This window comes from Lolium perenne, chromosome 6 (assembly GCF_019359855.2).
Source record: "Lolium perenne isolate Kyuss_39 chromosome 6, Kyuss_2.0, whole genome shotgun sequence".
In the NCBI taxonomy this organism is placed as follows: domain Eukaryota; kingdom Viridiplantae; phylum Streptophyta; class Magnoliopsida; order Poales; family Poaceae; genus Lolium; species Lolium perenne.
Genome location: NC_067249.2, coordinates 97342085 through 97364598, shown reverse-complemented (window position 1 = coordinate 97364598; position 22514 = coordinate 97342085). Strand labels below are relative to the sequence as shown.

The 22514-nt window shown below is 47.9% G+C and overlaps 1 protein-coding gene across 1 annotated transcript; it reads left to right on the top strand.

Annotated features, from left to right (window-relative positions):
* Positions 1-8470: 8470 nt before the first annotated feature.
* LOC127307388 (zinc finger CCCH domain-containing protein 15) lies at positions 8471-12367 on the top strand. Its single transcript, XM_051338116.1, has 2 exons — positions 8471-9421; positions 12027-12367. The coding sequence occupies exons 1-2, from the start codon at positions 8555-8557 to the stop codon at positions 12141-12143; spliced, it is 984 nt and encodes a 327-aa protein (XP_051194076.1). The 5' UTR covers positions 8471-8554; the 3' UTR covers positions 12144-12367.
* The last annotated feature ends 10147 nt before the right edge of the window (positions 12368-22514 follow it).

Below are 22514 nucleotides of genomic sequence, written 5' to 3'. Positions count from 1 at the left end.
CAACTTTGATAAGCTCACACCTTATTTCCCGTGGGCTACGAGCAGGCATCTTCTTCACTGGATATCCATAAGACCAAGTCTCAAATTTCCTACCGACCTTACGGAGCAAGGCGTCGCTACTGATGAACTCCTCGAATGTCTCTATCTTACTCTCCCTCATCACATAGCGAGCACTATCTAGAAGATATTCGGCCATGAATTCATTGAAAAGATGGGGGGGATTCTTATAAGGGGGATCCATCTTGTTGAGAGGCTACACTGAAAGACAAGAAAACGGTGGGGGTATTTATAGGCTACAAGGGATGACTTTCGGCGGGAAGATGTGAGCGGGAAAAAATGGGCGCGAAAGATTGGCGGCAGATTTGGGCGGGAATAAATGGCGGGAACATTGAGCGGGACAAATTGGGCGGGAAAAAGTGGCGGCAAACAATTGAGCCCAAATTTCTGACACAACATTTTCGGGGCAAATTCATTTCACATTAATACTACAACTGAAATTAAGATACATTGCAGCTGAAATTAAAATACGGCTTAGCACTACAACGGAATTTAAGATACAACGACAAACTAAAACTGAATTTAAGATACATTGCCAGTACGACACATAACTCTACTTTCCCTGCGTCCACCGTGGCCATTTTCCAGACTTGTCGCCGCGTTCTTCTGCCGCTTGCGCCTCAGCAGCTCTTTCACTTAGTCTCTTTCTCTCCGCTTCACGAGCCTCCCTGCGCACCTCTTCCTCTGCAAACCTACGTGCAGCCTCATCATCCATCCTCTTCTGATTCACCTCGCGATTACGAGCTTGTTCCGCCCTAAGTTTCGTATCTGTCTCTCTCGCTCTGCTTTTTCATTAGCACGAACCTTTTCCCAACGCTCCTCCTCAAAGAACGTTGCCCACGCACGCCGGTGTTTCTCCTCAACCTCCTGACGCGCCCAATCCGGCTGCTCCGTGTCTATCCAGTGAAACCATCTGCATAGGGGCGGGGGAGACTGCAACACAAATAATAACATTAAATCACATTCATAAATAAATTAATGTCAACATAAAATTATGTCCAAACATACCGGCGGCCTGGTGGAGGACGAAGCTGAACTACGGGGTGGATCATGCTCATAGCTCGCACACATGAAAAATTTCATCCCGAACCAGTCGGAGAAATCCTCCACCTGCTTAACCTTAGCAAGACGGCCGCACCAACACCGCTCCGCAGTCACACCCGGGGGCAAACTTGCAGCCTTCGCCTTCACCGACCTAAACTCCGGGTCAGAGCACGGCACACTCATGATGGCTAACAGTGAGCAAACAGCACAAAGATAGAGATACAAGAACTTGTGCAATCCAGAGTACCGCTGCCTGCTTTTATAGGCTAAATTTCGACACCAGCGCGGGAGATGGTGGCGGGAAAAACTGGCGGGAGATGGTGGCGGCAACGATTGGCGGGAAGGGTGCCGGGAAGGAGTGGCGGCAAGGGCGGGCGGGAAACTGTGTGAACGCAAAAAGGCGGGAAAAATTGGTGCTCGGGTTGAAGAATCCCGATTTATTGCAATCGGGTTCACCTGGCCCGATTAGCTAAAATCGGGTTTACCTACCCCGATTAATTGAAATCGGGTTCCACTACCCCGATTTATATTTTGTTGTCACGCCGCAGCAGAGCTCTTCTAGAAATCGGGTTCCACTGCCCCGACTTTGATAATTCGGGTTCGCCGACCCCGATTTTGTAAACTCGGGTTAGCGGACCCCGACGGTGTATTATTTCTGAAATAAGCCAAAAACGAATATTATTTCTGGAATTAATATTAAAAAGTGTATTATTTAAAAAAAATTCGCGTCCATGGCAGGGATGTTTTTATGGTTCACCATCCCAACCTCAATCACCTGTCCTAGAGTATAGTATGAAATACTCTAAGTATAGTTTTTTTTAGGGTGGTACTCTAAGTATAGTTGAATGTGTACATTGTAGCCAAAATCAACGGCAAGCCTTTTTTATATCTATATATCTATATCTATATCTATACCTACTAATAAAGGAAGGAAGGTTTCTCCCCATTATTTTCGTCCGTTTTTGTAATACCCCTAATGTTCTGTGGATATTACTACCGCTGCCACCGCTGAAGTCAAGAAAAAACCAAACCAGCTATCTATCTCACGAGAGAAAAAAACGCAAGGAGGAAGCTCGGCCACGACGGGAGTCCATGGGAGGACGTCGCGAGATCGAGACGCGTCCAATCAGGCGCGCACTCAAGCAGATCCAATCGAATCCTTCCCGATTTCGTGCTGCCGGAGTCCATCCGGGGCATTACGGGATGCCCAGTAGTCCAGGCAGGCTGAGGGCCCGGGGATGGAGGCGGCCAGCGGCCTCAGGCGTGCGCCGAGCTTGGCGATGGAGGGAGGCGTGGAGGAGCACGGCGGAGGTTGGAGGCAGTCCATGTCGAAGACTTCTGTGAGAGCCGAGGTCAGAGGACGGCCGGCGGGCTCAACCGCCGCCGCCACAACACGCGCGTGGTGGAGGTGACCTAGGTCGGCGAAGGGGGCAGACGAGCTTGGGGGTGACGAAGTTGTTGCCGGTGTGGAGCTGCCGGCGGTCTCGCGAGCGATGCTGCTCCTGTGAGTGCATGGCTTTTGCTGCAAGATCTGGACTGTGGTCTCGCGTGTGTTGGCGCTGAGGCGCTCTCCGGCCAGGACAAATTCAGTACAGGCTACAGGCTGAGTTCAGATGGAGCGGAGCTATCTAATGTGAATTGATGGCCAGCTCCCTCTGCTTGTCCTGCCACCACAACGTCAATCCACCATCGACTGGGCCTGATGGTGTTGCAGACTACTTAATATCTTGAGAAATTAGTGTCGGGATTTCAAGTAGGAGTACATGTGATGGACTGGATAATTTTGCCTCCTACTCTGTGATTTTTATCAACATAGTTGTCTGGTGAATTTGTGGCCTTGTTAGGTGCGAGATTTGTGTGCTGGATGCCACTGGCTAGCTAGGTGTTTGTGGACTTTGGAATTGCCCAATTGCTATGTCAGACTACATATATTCTTGAAAGGACAATGGTCAGAAGTGTACAGCTGCACTAGCTACCCGAGGTGGCTCTTATAGATGTCTAAGAAAAACAAACAGAACAAGAACTGGATGCTGGACAAACAACTGAAGACGGTCACACAAAGCTACAAGTCGTCTTGCAAAAGAATACCTTCAGAGTTCTGAACGTTCATATGTTTACATAGTACAACAAATATAAATTGGAAGGGTAAATAGGATTTCTTATATAGGTCAACTGGATTTCTCAGCCAAAATTAGAAATCCCAAATTTTGTATGAAACATATGCAGCTGAATATTTCAATGTGACTTTCTACATAGCTTTACTTGTTCGGATTCAATTTGTAAGATGCAAATTTCAGGGGGCACATCCATCAGGTTCTTTATGATGGCAATCGCATCCCCAGATGGCGCCTTTCAGCTACGTGCTTTCTATATTTGAATGTACCGTACAAAAGAATTGTTATCTATGAGCTTGATCTTTACAACAGAAGACCCGGGACTTTGCCTTCTTGGTTCTAACATTATATTATTTAAGTCAGTGTTGTTATATAAACATGATACAAACAAAAAGATTAGAAAATAGGCGCAAAACTTTTCCTTTTTTTTTGGCATAAATGCTTTGTTGTACTATATAACAAGGAAACTAAATGTGATGTGAAAGCTAACATAATTTAAAAGATCAAAAAAAATGAAAAAAATAACATGTTGGTTCAAGTTCTATGAGCATTGTATTGTTTATTGTAACCCAGTGCAACGCACGGGTATTTTTGCTAGTACCTAATAATAAAGAAAATAATATTTCTTGCGGTCCAACACTTTTTTGGACGAATTTGCCCTCCCACCAATTTACATATTCCACAGAACTACCAGCGTTTTTTTTTGCTCCCCTGCCCGCCGCTGCCTGGAATAAATCCCCCGTGGCTGCTCCTGTCTCCTCCGGCCCGCGTGCCTCCAGCTTCCCGCGCCCAGATCATGCGACTACCTCCTCCCCGCGCCAAGCTCCGTTGCGAGCTCCTCTGCACCCCGCCCCGCGAGCTTCCCTGCGCGCCACTAGGCACGGCCCACTCCATGGCCGATTTCTTGAAGGACCTTTCCCTCCGTGGATCAACGAGGAGGTGCCATGAGCTGCGCCAGGACTCGTGCTAGGCGGAGGACGGTTGCAGACGCGTCCATGCGTGCTGGTTCCGGCGGGACAAACTCCCTCAACACAGAGAGCGGCAGGCTCCCGGCTGGACGTCCGCGTCTAGGCGCTCCACTATGAGGACACATCGGGCGGCCGCCGCTCCCTCGCCCAAATCCACGCAACACCACTCCATATATGCCGTCGCTGCTTGCCTCCGGGCTCAAGCAGCACCTGCCCCACAGGTCCGCCTCCCACCTCTTGGCAATCTACCAAGGGAATCAACATGGATGCTACATGTCTCGGACGGTGCTTCTCTCTCCTCTGAACCTACTCCCTGAAATCTAATGGGCTATTATTTATAATATAAGATGGACATGTTTTCTTATCTGCCAGCCACTGCCGTGAGTTAGCTAAGTATTGTTTATGTATTTCAGAAAAAAAGTAGGAGTATCATTTATGTGCACTGATCACTCTTGTACCTAAAATAAGATACATTTATTTGATTTCTCAAGCTTTCATAATTTTTGTTGTTCAAAATGGAGCTGAAAAATATCTGAAAGCAAAGCATTCAGAATATAGTACAGCCAAACATTCTTGCCAAGATTCAGCGATACACTGGATTTGGTACAGCCGGCTCGTAAGAGAAATGAGAAAAATTATATTTTTGAGACCTAAGAATTCCTTTTACAATAAAATTATAAAAGCAAAGGAGTTGCAGTGAGCTTGATACAATACATCTTCGTGTCGGCTTCTCCTTTTTTACCCATGATTCATGTAACTTCTTGAAAATAGGCTTTTCCCACTATACTAATATAGCAAATACACGGTACAACTATTGGAACCACCACACAAACACATCAAAAAAAAAGTAGAAAAGAGACATAACGTCGAGAAGGATGGATCGATGAAAATGAATGTCACACAATCGCTGCACCGTCAGAACCAACATTTTCGACAAAGAATGTGACGATGGTGATATTATTTAGCCTTTTTCACTGGAACCAAGGATTTGGGCTGGGCAACAAACCAATCGGGTGATATTCTCGCGTTTGCTCCGTAGCGAAGCACGGGTTTTGTCCTAGTTAAAAAAAAGCTAAACGCTAAGCCTTGAATGTGTACATCCAAAGAAGCCCTAAGGGCATCTCCAGCGGCGCAACGCATTTTGGACGTCCAAATTGTCCGCGGGCGTCCGTTTACGTCGCCTGGCGGACGCGGAAATGGTTGTGTGTCCGTTTCCGTCTGGGGTTGGCTCCAGCGGGGCGACACATTTTGGGCGCAGACCACAATTCAAACAGGCGTCTGCTGGGTGGCGAACAGGCGTGCGGTCTCGATGTCCTCCGCATCTTGCGTTGGTGGCCAGTCATCATGCACGCCTGTCCCGGCCCGATCATCGCGAACGAAGCCGCCGCTGTAGATAATTTCCTGGATGTCTGAATCATGGCGGTCCTTCCAATAGTCCTACGAACGACCGAACATCAGACGCATGATACACGGCAGTCACACACATTGATAGAGCTCACGTACCGAGTCGTCCATCATCGGGGCAGGCGGCGCCATTTCGTCGAACAGGATGCAGGGCTACGGCATGCTCTCCTCCGGCACCTGGCGCGTCTTCTCTGTCGCGTCCGGGCAGGAGTCACCGCTTCTAGGCGTCCGGTTGAGGTCGGGAACCGCCGCCCCGGTCAACTTCACCGGCGGCAGGCCGGAGGCGAACCGCGACACCGCGTGGCCCTGCAAGGGAGCGGGAGTTCCAGGGCGCAGATGGGAACTTACCGAGCTGACCGAAGAGGCCGGAGGAGCGACGCCGGCGATCCTCTCTCTCTTGACGATCATGTAGCCCTCCGCTAAGGTCGGATGGAGGGCTACTTGCGCGACGCCGGCTTTGATATGCATCTGCCAGGCCTGCTGGTTGGCGGTCGCGGGAGTCTCGATCTTTTAGTTCTTGCGCCGCCCGCGACGCTTCGCGGCCTCCAGGACTTTCTCCTCCGTGGAGAGCACCTTCTTTGACGCCTTCGGCTTTGCCTCCCGGCCGCCGCCGGTGGCGGCCCGCTTTGCTTCCGCCGGAACTGCAGTCTCCATTCTGGCTATGGCCGTGGCTACGGGGGGAGTGTGGGGCGGCGGCGGGTGCGAGGGTTTGCTCCGCATCCATGGCGGTAGCTGCGGTGGCGAGGACGTCCATCGCTTCTGGACTGCTCGCGTCGGTCTAGTTTCCAATTTCGCGCGGGGTAATGGCCAGTGGCGGGAATAATATCGCCCTCCAACCACTGACGCGCGGGTCCTACGTCTTTTTCGGCGGACACTCGGCGCGACCGCCGTGCGCGTCCGCGGAGACGCAAACCTGGGGCCAGGTTTGCGTCTCCGCGGACGGCCCGATCACTTTGCGTCGCCTCGCTGGAGCAGACCCCAGACGCATTTCCGGTCACGAGCGACCGTTTGCGTTGCGCCGCTAGCGGCCAAGTTGAACACCGCCTCGGTCGTGCCCACTTCGGCCTATGTAAAATGTAAAACTAGCAGCATGCCCGCGCGTTGCTGCGAAATAACAATTAATAACAGCATCATGATTTTCTTTTCGATGGAAGCATCTAAATATATATTATTTTGTTTCTTTCCTCAATATATCAGTTTTTCTTAAAAATATAGATTTTATTAAATTGATATATAATTACAATCCATGTTTATCTTCACGCATCTGATTCCTCTTTCCCGTAGCAGCTCCCCAAGACCCGAGTACTTGCAACCCGGAATGCATCACGGTTGTATTGTTTTCGTCGATAGCGTCACCTCAATCCGAGTCCATTATGTTTGAAGCCATCTAGTTGGAAGCTAGTTTTAGGCATGCCTTCGGGGCTTGACATGTGTCGGTCGGCCGTTCCTCCTAGAGTTGGATTGTGACGCAGACTAATGTTTGGGCACCTGGGCGGGTGGCTTTCTCTCTTCCCTCGGAGACAGGTCATGTCGGAAGAACCGCCGATACCACATGCCGCTGTGACTGGAGATGCATCTAAATCATGTAGTATATCGAATTTGCCCAAATCCAAATCGGATGGCTTCCGCTCGCCCCAACCAGTCCTCCTGCACCGCCGCAGCTATGGACGGATTCCGCGGCTGAATGAGTTCCTCGCGATGGCTTGCCTCTCGTGTCCTTCCCCTTCCATATGAATCTTGTTTTTAAGCTCATAGCTAAATTATTACTTTTTTCAAGAGCATGCAAGATTTTTGAAGAACATAGCTATACTTAAACAACATTTTACAAATAGGGGCGCAAAAGGAGAGACATAGAGAACGTCTCTGATTGATGAAGGAGCTCAACCGAGATAAGAAGAAACCCAAGAAAAAGTTCTACTACATCTAAAGATACAGGTTCTGTATAGGAGCTTGAAAGCTAACCAAGACCAAGAGCCTTAGCCTGTTGAATGACGTATGCTGGGCTAAAAAATTCTCTCCTGAACTGAACACGCTGGCCAGCTGAGACCTAATTTCCTAATGTCCAGGCTTGGCAAAAATATTGTGAGTTGCTGCTGCTGCCTGTGCTAGAGTGGCAGAATCTGTCAGAAAAAGGGGGTCCCTCAGGATCAATCATTTGTCCAGCATCCACCACTGTAGAACAGTGGCAAACTCGAATAGCACCACACAACCTAGTCATCGTCGCTAGTGGCCACTGCATCTGGTCACGCGCGCGCTTGCTCTTCAGGCCGGCCGCTTCGCGTGTTTCCGCATTGGTGATCTGAGCGGGTCGATGCGTCGCCGTGGCCGCTGTTCCAGCACTACGGCACGGAGATGAACCACGGCAAGGTGGTCTCGCGTGCGTCCAGCTTGGGGAATCGCGGTATGGTGGCCGGATAGAGCAGAATCCAGTCCACCTCGTTGCAGATCGACATCGATCTTGTATGCTTCGTCGGATACTGGGCACGCGGCCGTCGTCGCGAGCGTTGGTCTCGATCTTGTATGCTTCGTCGGATACTGGGCACGCGGCCGTCGTCGCGAGCGTTGGTCTCGACTCCTCCGCGCTAGACACAGATGTCCACTCGTTCCACCTCGTCCCGGCCGGAGCCAGACGGGATCACCGTCCATAGGAGCCAGCCAAGGGGCGGCGCGGTTGGGGAAGGAGCAGGGAGGCGGAGCGGTTAGGGAAGGAGTCGGGAGGCGCCCGTGGGGCTTTTTCCCTTTTCTACCGGTGATCGCGGCTCAAGACCCGAGTGACGGACGTTGGGCCTCGGCCCATCTGCTCGACGTACCACGGTCGTTTTCGTATCTAATAGTAAAGATAAAGATAAATGTAACCCGGCTGAGCACCGCCTCTTAATAAAAAAAAGTTATTCGTACCTGAACCCGCTTCGGGCTGGACGGGCCTGTTTCTTCTCCAATCCATAGCCCCGAACCCTACCCACCCCGATGTCCGACGCCGGCGGCGAGCTCGGGGCCGGCGGCTCCGCGCCGGTGTGCAACTTTATCCGAAAGCCACCGAGGAATATCCGGAAGCGTCCAGCGGCGTCCGCCGGCTCCGACGACGAAGACGGCGGCGGCGGCGACGACGATTCCGGCGCCATCGCGGCGGCGCGCTCGAAAAAGCCGCTCTCCACCACCAGCAAGCTCTTCTTCTCGTCCGCCGACAGCTCCTCCGAGCCGCGCCGCTTCCAGTTCGAGTCGTCCAGGACGATCCAGTCCTCCACCGACAACCGCGCCACCGCGACGCTCGAGACGGAGACGGCCTACGACCGCGACGCGCGCGCCATCCGCGAGCGCCAGCTCAAGCAGGCCGAGGAGTCCCTCAAGAAGAACCCCTCCTCCGCCCCCTCCGCCTCCGGGGACCTCTACAAGGGGATCAGCGGCTACACGGACCACAAGGCCGGGTTCCGGCGCGAGCACACCGTGTCCGGGGAGAAGGCCGGCGGCGCGCACGGCCCGCTGCGGGCGTCCGCGCACATTCGCCTCTCCACGCGCTTCGACTACCAGCCCGACATCTGCAAGGACTACAAGGAGACGGGCTACTGCGGCTACGGCGACTCCTGCAAGTTCATGCACGACAGGGGCGACTACAAGTCCGGCTGGCAGCTCGAGAGGGAGTACGACGAGGCCGAGAAAGCCCGCAAGCGCCGCATTGCCATGCGCGAGATGGGTGGGAGCGATGGCGAGGCCGAGGAGGATGACAGCGACGATGAGGAGGCGCTGCCCTTTGCCTGCTTCATATGCAGGGAGCCGTTTGTCGATCCGGTCGTCACAAAATGCAAGCATTATTTCTGCGAGCACTGTGCATTGAAGGTAAACCCGCAATTTGATCTGCTTTTCATTGATAATTATGCTATGCAATCGATGATAAAATGTCATGTACAAAATCTAGTTCACTTGCTTTGCTTTCATAATATGTATCATCATCTAACATGGAACCATGATTGCTTGATTTGGGATAAAAGATAACTATGTATAAAAGGGATCAGAACTTAACATTCACCATAATACATTACATATCTCATGTATTGACTTGATTGAACTTTTATGCACTAGAAGTACCATCAGCTAAATATGATCCTTTTTCCACATGATCTATTGAAACATTAGCACTTACACAAGATTTGTACTTCTGCAAAAAATCGTACTAGCCAAATGTTTTTGTTTTGTACTAGCTGAATGTAACAAAATAGCGGCGTGGTGAAGAAACAAATCTCTTTATATCACACTAGCTGAATATGTTTTTGGACTAACTGAATGTTTTGTTTGTGCAATCATCAGCTTTATGGCCATATAACATGTACCTATGTACTCCCTCCGTTTCATATTAACTGTTGCAGATTTATCTAGATATGCATGTATCTAGACGCGTTTTAGTGAGTAGATGCATGCAAATCTAGACAAATCTGTGACAGTTAATATGGAACGGAGGCAGTATTATCCAAGTTAATATTTGATCCCTGAGTTCTAATAGATTCTCCTTCCTATTTGTATTTGTCTGCACGCATGAATGTTTAGTTGAAATGTTAACTCGGAGGGTATCATGCATGCAAACTTGATAATTGAAACATCATTTCCTGGGTTCAACTATCCTGGTGGAGTCTATAGAGCTTTAATTGACCACATCGGACTATTTTAAGGTCCCTCCTATGCGCAGTAGCAAATTGCATATATAGAGATCCGATGGGATACAAATTCATATACTAGCAAATCGTTATTCCTTTTGAGATGGAGGAAGAGCTTGTATAGTTACATGACGTACATCAGGAACAAAGTGAATAAATGTAATGGGCAGAGTAGGATCATATAAATAAGGGTGAGTGGGTAGGAGTGGATGAGTTTTTTTTAAGATTGTTAGGGTTGGATCTGTAGAGAATGTGAGCAAGGGGTTTGGAAACCTAGATTCTGCACACATAAGTGAATAAATGTGAGCATGCCTAAAGAGCTTGTATAGTTACATGACATCGGGGACAAGTGAATAAATGTATTGGGTATAGTATAAATTAGGGTGAGTGGGTAGGTGGATGATGTTTTTATAGGTTAGGCTTGGATCTGTAGAGAATGTGAGCAAGGGGTTTGGAATCTAGATTCTGCACAGATGACCTGCTAGATGTGTGACAAAATCTAGTGTTGTTGAAGTGAAGATATATTTCACCCCAAGGGAAATTATGTGGAACCTATGAAAACAGGGCAACCGTACGTCTATCTAAATTCTAAACATCTCTTCCTGTTGTTCTTCTCATGGAGGCTGTTCACTTTCATGCTAGATATCTGCATTAAACCACCTCAAGCGCATGGCTCAATTGTAATCTCTGGCCTTTACGGGCTCCAACATGGAAATGGAGTGACAAAAAACATTCGAATTTTGTATAGCTACCCAAGACTTACTGAGTAACTGTACAAAGATGGTAATAACTCTCTGTGCCCACAGTTCTCAGCTAATTGATCTATGGCAAGCCTGACTCTGTTCTGGATGCAAGTGTAAATTTAACTACACACACTAGTGATGGTATCATTATCTAAACCTTTGACATGAAGACTGCTTCTCTTGAAGCCATCAGGCAAATTTAGGTACACAAATCCTAAAAAGGATTTTTTCGCTAAGCTGGCTTCCCAGGACCTAACTCTCCGCAAGTGGATCTTCTCCAAACATTTGGGACAAAAGCAGATACATAAGTTTGTAACAGAAGTTGACCACTTGAGAAGCTTTGAACATGAACATGGTAAAGTAGGAGACTTGATTGTTGTTTAGAACTAGACTAGATTAGACCTACCCAAACTAGACTTTGGCCCTGGAACCCAAGACAATGGATTGTCGAAGCACCATGTCCTACTCCGCTTCTGGGTGCTTCATTGAGGTTTTGGTGGGTGCACCCCTTCCAATTTGAACTGATTCCACCTTCCAAACTTTGAGATAAGGTCCCAGAAACTGTACAGTCTGGTTGCAATAATTCTGAACTATAACTGTAAGTAAAAAAATGGTACATTATGAGAAATTTGCAGTCATTTTGGAAACAGTTGAGTTAATGATGGGTCTGTTAGCATGGCCACATACATACGAAGTGAGTGCTCGGAATAAGCATTATATATCATACTATCTGAGCGTAACGGAGCCAAGCTTTGAGTAGTCCACAGTCAACTAAAAACATGGCAATATTGTTAAGACTGACAAACAGTGCAGCAGAATTGTATGGTTCACAGATTTATAGCATGTTTGCTATTTGTTCTGCATGTGTAATGGTGAATCTCCTTTGGTAATGGAGTATATGGGGACACTCGATAATTTATTAAGCATTATCTTGGTTTATTTTTCTCTTAATCACAATTGGAGAAGTATGCACCTTCTCTTTTATTTGTGTAGTCAGTTATAGTTTGATCACTGCAAACAGACTCACCATGTCTATCTTGTGATTTTCAGCATCACTCGAAGAACAAGAAGTGCTTCGTCTGCAATAAACCAACACTAGGCATCTTCAACGCGGCGCAGGAGATCCGCAAGAGGATGGCCCAGGAGAAGAAGCAGCAGGACCTTTGATGGCTGTTGTGAGGTGTAGCTTCTATCATGGAGTATTTGCTTTTCTTCTGTTATTATTACTGTATCATCTGAAAATGAGGGGGAAGATAGCCATGAACCAGTTTTGATTTTGTAGCTCTGTTGTACTCTAGCTCCTATACTAGTTATCAGTAGCCACCATGTCAGCTTCTTGTTGCATTAAGGAAATGTTCCTGAATGGATGAAAAGTGTCATTCGACGTGTCATGTGCAGTTGCCGCAACTGGAAAAAGAGGGGCTAGGCTCCAGATAAGTGCAGCTCATGTGGGCTCGCTCGTCGGCGCCCTTTATGTTGCAGCAGCAACAAGTGTATTGCTTCTCCCCGTCCATTTTATGTCATCCTATCTGCTTTGTTTGACGATGAGATAAAGATACGACGCATCCGTCGCGTCGTGAAACATTCGTCCTGAGCTGCTCAGCGTGGCCGGTGAATCAGGTTGCTCATGAACTAGCTAGGCATAGTGTCAGAAATCATGTTGATGAATTTTGGGATAATGATCCCCTAGCTTTATTTTACCAGCAATGGTGAATGATGTAACTACTATTTGATCCAAGGGTAGCAAGTTTTTTACCCCTAGCTTTATTTTACCAGCAATGGTGAATGATGTAACTACTATCTGATCCAAGGGTAGCAAGTTTTTTACGCACGCTTTTCCTTACCAGAGTATCGAAGGAGGCTGGAAGGTTTTTAATGAGGCGGCTTGCTTGCCTGTTATAATATATTTATGTTTTCAAAAAAAAAAAAAAGCATCCTGAGCTGCTCAGCGTGGCCGGTGATTCTATCGGCTCCCAGAAGATTTACACAAAAATAACCCTTTTGGTAAGAATTGCACGAAATGACCGACCTTTTGGTTAAACTGCTTCTAATTCTTTTGTGTGACTTCTTTTGCAAAGGCGTCACACCCTTATGTGTGGCTAGGGTGTGGCTCTCTTCGCAAGGGTGCCACACATTCTGACATACGTGGCAGCTTGAACCTGCTAGTCGATAATGTGTGGCGTCGCTCCCATGGGCGCCACACCCTTCGCAAGGGCGCTACAAAAAATGGTTAGATGCGTAAAATAGTTTTATCGGAGAGTCATTTCGTGTATTTTTTCCATAAAAGGTTATTTATGTGTAAATCGCCCCCACACCTTAGGGTTTGTACCTTTTCCTCGTCATCTTGGGTGCTGCCTGCTGCGTACGACCTGTCTCTTCTGAGAATGCGATAGCGTCAGTGTGCAGCTTTAAGTCCGTTGCTAACAGAAGAGGATCATATCCAGCAACCAATAGGGTAAACAAAAATACAACACGGTACACACAAAAAATCCAGCACTTGTAGTTGGAATTCAGAGCTCTCTATGATTCCCCAGGATTCTTAAAAAAACCCAAGAACAGAAATATCGCACAATTTTGATGTCATGCCCCTCAATCTCACAAGTGTTTGAACGAATCTTTTGGAATAAATCCTCCAAAACTAGATCATATGAATTATCTTTTTTTTCCGAAATGGGGGAAAAAATCGCCCCAGCTTCTGCATCCAAAGGATGCACACGGCTTTTTTATTAGATTATTCACGAAACCTTACAAGAAACAATACAAAAGATCAAACTCGAAGCAACCTTATTATACCTACAGTGGGATGAAGAGGGTGACAATACACCCTCACATCATCCAAAACTAAATGCCTTCCCAAACCGCCCAATAGCAGGTGGGAAACACATCCAGTCAAACAGACTTGCAGCGCACGCCAACGCACACGCCACAGGAGTTGCTCCCGCCGTCTTCCTCGACTCCATCTTCAAGAGAGATCATCGCATTAACCTTGCAAGACCTGCCGTCGATGCCACCATGACGCCAGACGGCTCCACCCTCCTGCAGGTATACATCATCCCGCATCTGTCGTCGATACCCTGCAGCACCATGCCACTGAGACTCAACGTCAACAAAGTGGTAGATGAACACCACTCCACCGAAATCCACCAACATCCAGCAGCTGCTACAAAAACGATGCCCCAAGAGGTAGAACGACGCAGGGCGCGCCGCCATCGTCCGATCCGGGAGACCCGGACCTAGGGTTTCTCCCGGAGCAGCACGAGTGAGAAACCGCAGACTGTGTCGACGATGCCTTCAAGAATATAGCGGCGCGACACGTCGCCATCGTCCGCAAACCGAGGTCGGAACACAGTTTTCACCGGCAGCCGCGCTTCCCCAACTCGCTGAGTGTAGTGCCAAGACGGGCAAAGATGACGCCTTCGACAAGGTAACGACGTCGACCGACGCCGCCATAATCCGCCAAGACCGAGGTCGAGGCTCAGTTTTCACCGGCCGCCATGACACCCCGGACTAGATCACCATCACCGGAACCCTGTGTGAGATCCCAAGATCCCCCACACAGGACTACCAGCCTGGCCGACCACCTCCGACGAAGAAGAAGGCCGCCTCCACCGTTGAACCCAAGGCTGCTGCCCCGGGCATCCTCGAACCGTGGGAGAAACCCAAGGTCGCCGCCCCACACCGGCGAGAAGCGGAGGAGATGGCGCAAACTGTCCCACCCAGCCACCACCGGTGTGCCACCGGCGTGAGGCAAGGGAGGCTGCAGCACGCCGCCGCCGCCCCGCCATCACACGGGAGGCAGAAGGTCTACCGCCGCCATCGTCGAGGTGGGCACCCAACCGTCGTCCCATCCGCGTCCGGGGGAAGCCCGCCGCCACGCCCCGCGGCCTTTGCCCGGCGGCGCCGGCGGCGGCGGCGGCGGGGGGAGTAGTCTAGGGTTCGGGAGGGGGTTGGGCGCGGGAGGGGGTTGGGTTCGGGGAGGAAATTATGTACTCTCATATGAATTATCTAGATTAAAGAGGTCGTTATTCCTTTTTTCTACGAAAAGTCTACCCAGGTACTGATAATCATCAATTGCAGTATTTTTGTCCGATAAAGAGTGCTTTATTACTTAAATGTGTAAGCATTACACCCGGCATCTGCATATTGAGATGCACTCAGTCGCTCAACAACCAGAGTCTTAACTGTCAGTGTAGCAAAAGATAATTAAAAAAGAAAAAAAGAAAACATCAAGTTAGGATAACCCTCTACGAAGATACCACGCAAAAACCTTACTCTTCAAGATAATTTTTATTTTCCATTTTTTAGTATTATCAACTGGCATATCAGGTTAGATCAAATCTTTATACATGGAATCCACACAAAATTTGCCACTCTCATGTAGATTCCATCGGAACTCGTCAGCCCCTTGCGACAACTGAACCAAAGCCATACGCTGTAGCGAATAATTCCAAGATGCAAGCGTGGGACCAACAAGATTTTCTCTGAACACCACATTCGTTAGTGAAGTTTCCAACTCTTTAGCTAACATATCGCTTTTGTGAATCACAATACTGTATAGTGCTAGATATTTTCCTCTAACTGCAGTGTTATCCAACCAGTTATCCTCCTAGAACCTTATGTAGGAGGCTCAGAGCCATCTCTAATTGAGAAAGAACCATATGGGAAGAAGTATTTTTTCATCGCCATAATGTCAACTCAGAAGTGCGAATCCCCCGACTTCCAATAAACGTGTGACAATGCATGTGAGCCAACATACTTTCTTTTTAGAATGGTTTGCTATACCCCATATTGGGTAAGAAGCTTGAAGAGCCACTTGATCTTTCGGGTGACATACAACATTTCATTTAGAGGAATTTTGATCGAAAATAATCTAATCTTTTTAAAACTTTTTTAGATAACTGAAAAAATAAAATCATATACAACCATATTACTCAGTACTGAATTAATAAGCACCAATCTCTCTCCCCCAAGAGAGAGCAATTTACCTTTACAATTACTTAATCACTTTTGTAATCTTTCCTCAACTTGTTTCCGTTCAACATTTGTGAGCTTACGATAATGAACTGGGATTCTTAAATAGCTGATAGGAAACTTGCCAGCATCCAATGTTTTTTTGCATACGTTAGCCTCGGCGTGTGCCTCTTCGAAGCAAAAAATCCACTTTTATGAAAATTAATTTGAAGTCCTCACAATTGCTAAAAGTTGATAAAATTAATTCCAGATTTCAAGCTTTTTTAGATCATGTTTCATAAAGAGAATTTTATCATCGACATATTGAAAAATAGAACAGTCCACCATCCACATGGTGTGAAACTACGCATTCAATTTGACCACCAATTTTTACATGTTCTATAATTACAGCTAACATATCAGCCCGACTAAATAAAACAAAAAGTAATAAAAAAAATTGATGAAGTCTGCTTCGCTGCTGACGGGAACATCGTCTACCACAATTCCACTAAAGAAAATTTTAGCTTTATAAGACACTAAAATGTTAAACCTAAGATTTAAAATTTGATGGACTGGAGGATCCAACCATTCTATTTTTAACCACGACGAGTGCAATCCAAATATTCAATGAACTTCTAAGTAGGGGTTCGACACGTCAGTTAATGGAAGAAACCTTTGCGGATTCGCAAGAGATGCGATCGGCAGGCACAGACAGGTCCAGCCGATGCGAACCCGCGCGTTAGCCTGGTCTACAGTCCTAGCACCTTCGTGCATGTGCGACGAATTCGATCGCCTGCCCTCTCACCAGATTGTATGGAGCATATGTTGTTTGGACACTTGCGCCTATGCTACGAACTGGGACAGAAGTAGTTACGTCCAGTGGCGAGCCAAACGGTACTGTACAAGCTAGCAGGACAAATTTACATCAAGGCATATCGACAATCTTTGATGTGGAGTAGTTGCTTTGTGTCCCAAGTTGCTTTTAGACCATCTTCACCGGTGTCTTTCAAATAGGCGGTAGCAGGGGACGCTCGTGGGGATGCTGTTCCTACACATGTACCCCCACCGAGTCCCATAAAAAGTCCTAAACTCCAGGAATTCAGCGTGTAGTTGTTGAAGAGGCGCCGGTGACCCCGATCGAAGTTCTTCGTATAGGGATCCTTTTGGACGCGTCGACGTTTTTATGGGGCTCCAGAACATGTCGGCGTTTTTTAGGGAGCGTCGGTGCGAGCGCTTTCTCTCACTATGATCCCAATAAAGCTATTGAAAGCGCTATTGAGAGCGGCGGTGGAGATGCTTTTACTGATGTATCTTTATTTTTCAAGAACCCACATGAACTCTCCACGACATTGTATGCTTAAGGTTTGATCACGTCTATATTTACACTAGTATCATGTGTAGAGTGGTGGTTCTAGAAATTTCTCTAAGCCTGGACAAACATGACATTTCTTTACACAAATTTCTACAGAAAATCACACTATACAAGACATAACGTGGTCATTGTCGGCAAGAACGGGCAGCCTCCCAAGATGGAGGGAGGGTGGATCCGCCCATGAGTAGAGACATGACCAAACCTTAAGAGCATCCCCAACCGTTGGGCTCCTCAGGCCGAAATCCGACGCTATTTAGCGCTTGATGGATGTATTTTTTGGTCTGGTGAGGTCCATTTTCCCAGTGGTGAGCCCATGGTCGCCTGCTGACGCTCACCCACCGCGTGCATAGCGATGGTGCAGTCGTCGGGAAAGGGAACCGTCGGAGTGGCCTCGACACATTGAACCGCCGTAATGGTCCACGAAGTGGTCTGGGGAGTCCAAACGCCTCGTTGGGAATGGTCAAAGTGGCCTCGACGCGAGAACCGCCCCCGTAATGGAGCACGAACTCCGCGGAAGAGCAACCGCCGCTCTCTTCGTCGATAGACCGACATATATGATTTCCGACGGCTGACGCCATTCATCTCTTCTCTCCTCACCATCCTCTTTCATCATGAGCGATCTATCTTGGCCATCGGACACCGACAGCGAGGGAAAGTCGCCTGGATGGCGCCATTGGTGGGATCGAGCTGCATCGTCCAGCAGCGACGATTCCCCGCCGCCGGCCAGCGAGGAGGAATGTGATGACGAGGAGGAGGAGGACGAAGAGGCCGAGGAGCAGGCCGAGGAAGAGGCTGAGGAGGAGGAGGAGGAGGCTGAGGACGCGGGGGCCCGGGCGAAGGTGAAGGCGCAGCCGGCGAGCACCTTCGATGACGAGGAGGACTCAACTTTCTCCGACACATCGAAGGACACCAGCTCTTCGGAGGAGGTGATGAAATGGAAGCGTCGCCGCCAGGACGATGAGGCGGGCCATCTAGGAAGAAGAAGTAGTTTAAGTTTGTTTTAAAGTTTTTATATGTAATCTTTATGTTTATTCGGAGCTTTATATGTAATTTATCTATGTTACACCACTATGTTTGTTCAAAACTTTCGTTTGACGAGGGTGTTTGACGAGGGTATTGCCGTAGAATTACAAATTTTCCCCCAAACGCACGTGTGCCGTATATCGGGAAGACGAGGGTATTGCCGTAGAACTCTGGCCTTTGTCGCCGACAGGTCGGGGCCACCAGACGGTTCCCGCGCTTTTCTCTCGTCCGGAGTCCCTAAGCGCTCCCCAGAGACCCGGGGATGGCCTGGGTTCGCCGGACGGATGAAAGGCCTAATCCGAGGGAAAACGAGGAGCCGGGGGCACGACTAAGCCATTTTCGTCCATCCGGATGAAAAAAAGGCATCCTGAGGATCTTTCCGAGGAGACTGCTGGAGATGCTCTAACAAGGGCTACCATGAAATTGTCATCCAAACGGCCGGTGATCGCAAACTTGGGGGACTCAACTTGCTATCTAATGACCTAATAAACTTGGGGAAACAATAGTTTTCTCTTGGCTTTGACAATTTATAAGGGCATCGAAATGATCGGTAACCGGCTGAATCACTAGTTAGTTTTCAAAAAATTGTCCATAATCAAGGCCAACAAATATGTACTTGTACAAAATAAAACAAAGTTATCCGGTGGCATGCAATCGTAAGTGATTTCGTGCTAACTGTGAGTGAACTCGAGATGGGATATACTTACAAAATCAAGAGACTCTTTTTTATGGTAAATTACAAACTTTATTTTTTCTGAAGGGAAAGTAGAAACTTTATTAATCAGCAAGGGTTACACAATGATTGAGTGCGAGTAATTGACCTGGCCTAGCTCAGTCCACCCGGGCCGAACTAACCACGCACACACTAGTATGACGTATCCCATGTTGCATTTGCATCCATCAATTTGCCCCAAAATCAGGGGCATCACGGTGGACTTCTAACCTGAATATCTAACTCAAAATTGTACTCGTAATTTTTTTAGATGAACGCTGAGATCATATTAATTCATAAAGGAGTCCAGTACAAGCTGGTTCCTAGCACAGTCTGGTGCAACACCTAACCACTGATTACAAGATTTATCTTCGTAGCCTTCCTTTGCTAAAACATGCACCGATCCATTAGCAGTTCGTTGCATAGAGGTATCGCCAAATTCCTGAAGAAGGGACTTGATCTGATCGACCAACAGAACGTGAATAGATCGGTCCTGCTTATCCCTGTTTAACTTGGCCGCCACACCAGTACTATTTTGTTTCCAGCACCGTACCATCTTCTAAAACTGTTGATCCTTGGCAAGTAGGAGGACTTGACGACACACCAGAAATTCAGCACATTCTGCATCAATAAGGTAGGGGAAAAATGGCTTGCTCCAGCGATGATGACACCATGGTGGTCTCGATAAAGTAGAGGGAGATGTTGGCTTCTGAATTCATTTGCGTTTACCTTCACCCAACCCTCGTCTGGTTTGAGCCAGTGCTCAGTAGGTTTCGGTAAAGTAGAGGGAGATGTTAGCTTCTGGATTCCTCCATTCTTCCACTGCTGCAGCCGTTCGCGGCACTAGTGTCTTCGGATCAACATGTTTCTGCGACTCTCGCATCATTTCTTGGTTGCCGGAGGTTATAAAACATCATTAGGAACCATGACACCTTATCACCAAGGAAAAAAATAGCACGCTATAACAAAATAGCGTGGGTCTAAAAATACGCTATTAGCGTCTTTGTAGCGTCTTTATTAACGCGTGAATAGCGCTATAAGCGCGCATAATAAGCGTAGCGTTGGCTCTCCAGGATATCTTTATAGCGTCTTTATTAAGCGTTGAAATAGCGCGCTATTTTTTTTCCATGCTTATCACCCTTAGCCTTTCCAATCCAGTCCAGGATTCAACCCTTCACTTCAGAGTGGTTGCTCAATCTCTTCGGTGGAGCTTCAAACTGACATTGTGCTTGATCAACTAATAGAGAGCACGCCAACTGAGAGTGAGGACATGACCAAAACCGATGTACCAAGTTTTATGTACTCGTTTGAGGCGCTTGGACTCCTTGGAGTAACGATTATTCGTCCAAACCTCTACATAGATATGGGGGTGGGGCCGCTAAAAATTCTACTATCTCTGTTCATAAAAGGATGTCGAAAGTTTTTCTAAATCTTTACTATTAAATTGAAAAGCCACCTTGGTCGACGCAGCTCAGCTCCAGGCCGCACGCGGCGCCATCGAGCGTCTGCAGGGGAGGTATGAGAGAGAGTTGGGGACTAGCTCGATTGGAGGGGATGGAGGCGGCCAACACGGGTGGGAAGGTAGACAGAGGGGGTGGAGGATGAAGACCTGCGGGAGCGAGAAGGCGCCTGGCCGCGCGACGTGCAGGCCCTGCAGACTGCAACTCCCACCGGAACACCGCATCCATGCTCATTTCTCACTCGTCAATGCCGATGCAGCGATGTAGGACCCGCGCAGGACGGATGGCGGGGAGGTCCGCGTCCGCCAAGTTGTGGATTGTGGAACAACCAAGTTCGATTCAAGCCTATCCCCACCCAGTGTAGATGCTGCTCTGTGGCATGGAGATTAACCATGAATTGTTTGGCCCAAAAAAGTAAATTGCAGAATCAAACAAGCCACGGACAGTCGGACAGATAACTAAATCACGTCAGCTCTAGAATCCATCACAAATAACAACAAAACAAAATAATCTCAGTCTCCGGGCTGAGACGGTCGAGTAGCGGTGCTCCCATCAGCTACTATCGACTGAATTTGCGCCCGATCAAAGATTTGCCTGAAGGGTCGACCTCAATTCTGATAAACAAAAACAGGGAGAGAGAGGAAGCTAGCAAGGGAACGACAGTTCATGGCAGTAGAGTGCGTGAATGCCTACCACCGACCACCGTGAGAATGGGGATATCCCGATAGTAGATATGTAATACTGTAAAAAAACGGTTATTTTTGGTTCTAGATTTTCATTTACATATGTGCTATTTTTCCAGTTTAGTTTTGGCCACCTAAAAACATACTTTTTCGCATCGACAAATACATCTATATCTATCTCTACTAATAAAACATGTCGTTCCGGTTTCCACCGCCGGCTAATTGGATCGTTTGGGCAAACCTTCGTGATGGGCCAGGCTATCTTTCTACCTCGAGGTTTCCTTTCCTTGCTAAATGGGCCCGATCGACCAAATGAAAACATAGCCATATAGAAAAAATCGCCTACTTCCAATTCTAGAAAACCAGCAACCAATCGTAACAAGGTCACATTAGTCTAAAAAAAGGTCACATCGTTTATTTGACATGTTTACATAAACCGGAAGGTTCATCTGACATGCTCAGGACATCACAGTCTCTTTGTATGCAATGCTACATCCAGTCTACAGTCTACGGTACTGAAGTTTGTGGTGCTGGATCCTGGAACTATATGTCAAGGGGCTCAGTGCATTCGCAAACCAGACGGCATAGGTTGCTCCCGGATGAAGATGATGGTGACCGTGCATGTAATTATCACATGCACCGTTTTTTTTTTGAGAACACAGTACAACGCAGACGCTCACAAACATGCACGTACAAACACCCCTATGAACGCACGCACGCACACCCTATCCCTATGAGCACCTCCGAGGAACTGAGCCGACATATCTTGAGGTTGACGAAGTCACCACTGGCGCCTCGCTGTTGACGGGCACGTCACCTACCACTGAAAGCATAGCGCCGGTTAAATCCTGGAATAAATCCAGGTAAATGCAAACACCCATGCCAAGTCTAGGACTTGAACCAGGAGTGCACCACAATTTGATCCTAACCACTGTGCAGGCCAAGCTCTGTTTGCCACATGCACCGTTTGTACATACATAGCTCATGGATAAGAAGGTACATGTGAATCGTGAATCCACTTGGTCTTGGTTTTTCTTTTCTGAAAACCACCACTGTGGTGTTGCTGTCCTGAATTGAATATGGGACGCCCGAAGTGTCTTAGTAACCATGTGAACGTATTGTTGATATTTTATTTTTAATAAGTTATTAAGTGGTAGTTTTTCAGTTTCGCAGCAACGCGCGGGCATAGTGCTAGTTCAAATATATCTAGACACCTTTTAGTGTATAGATGCATTCGAATTTGGAGTAGATAAGACCTTTAGTTCTCGTGAAATCGATTAGAAAGAAAGGATGTTGCTACCTAAATCGCCGTCACTGTGGCAGCATGATTAGCTCTCA

What these genes read in the sequence shown, in the direction of transcription:
- LOC127307388 (XM_051338116.1), top strand. Translation starts at nt 8,555, where the DNA reads ATGTCCGACGCCGGCGGCGAGCTCGGGGCCGGCGGCTCCGCGCCGGTG. An exon ending in GCGAGCACTGTGCATTGAAG is followed by an intron (nt 9,422 to 12,026) that starts GTAAACCCGCAA and finishes TGTGATTTTCAG; the next exon opens with CATCACTCGAAGAACAAGAA.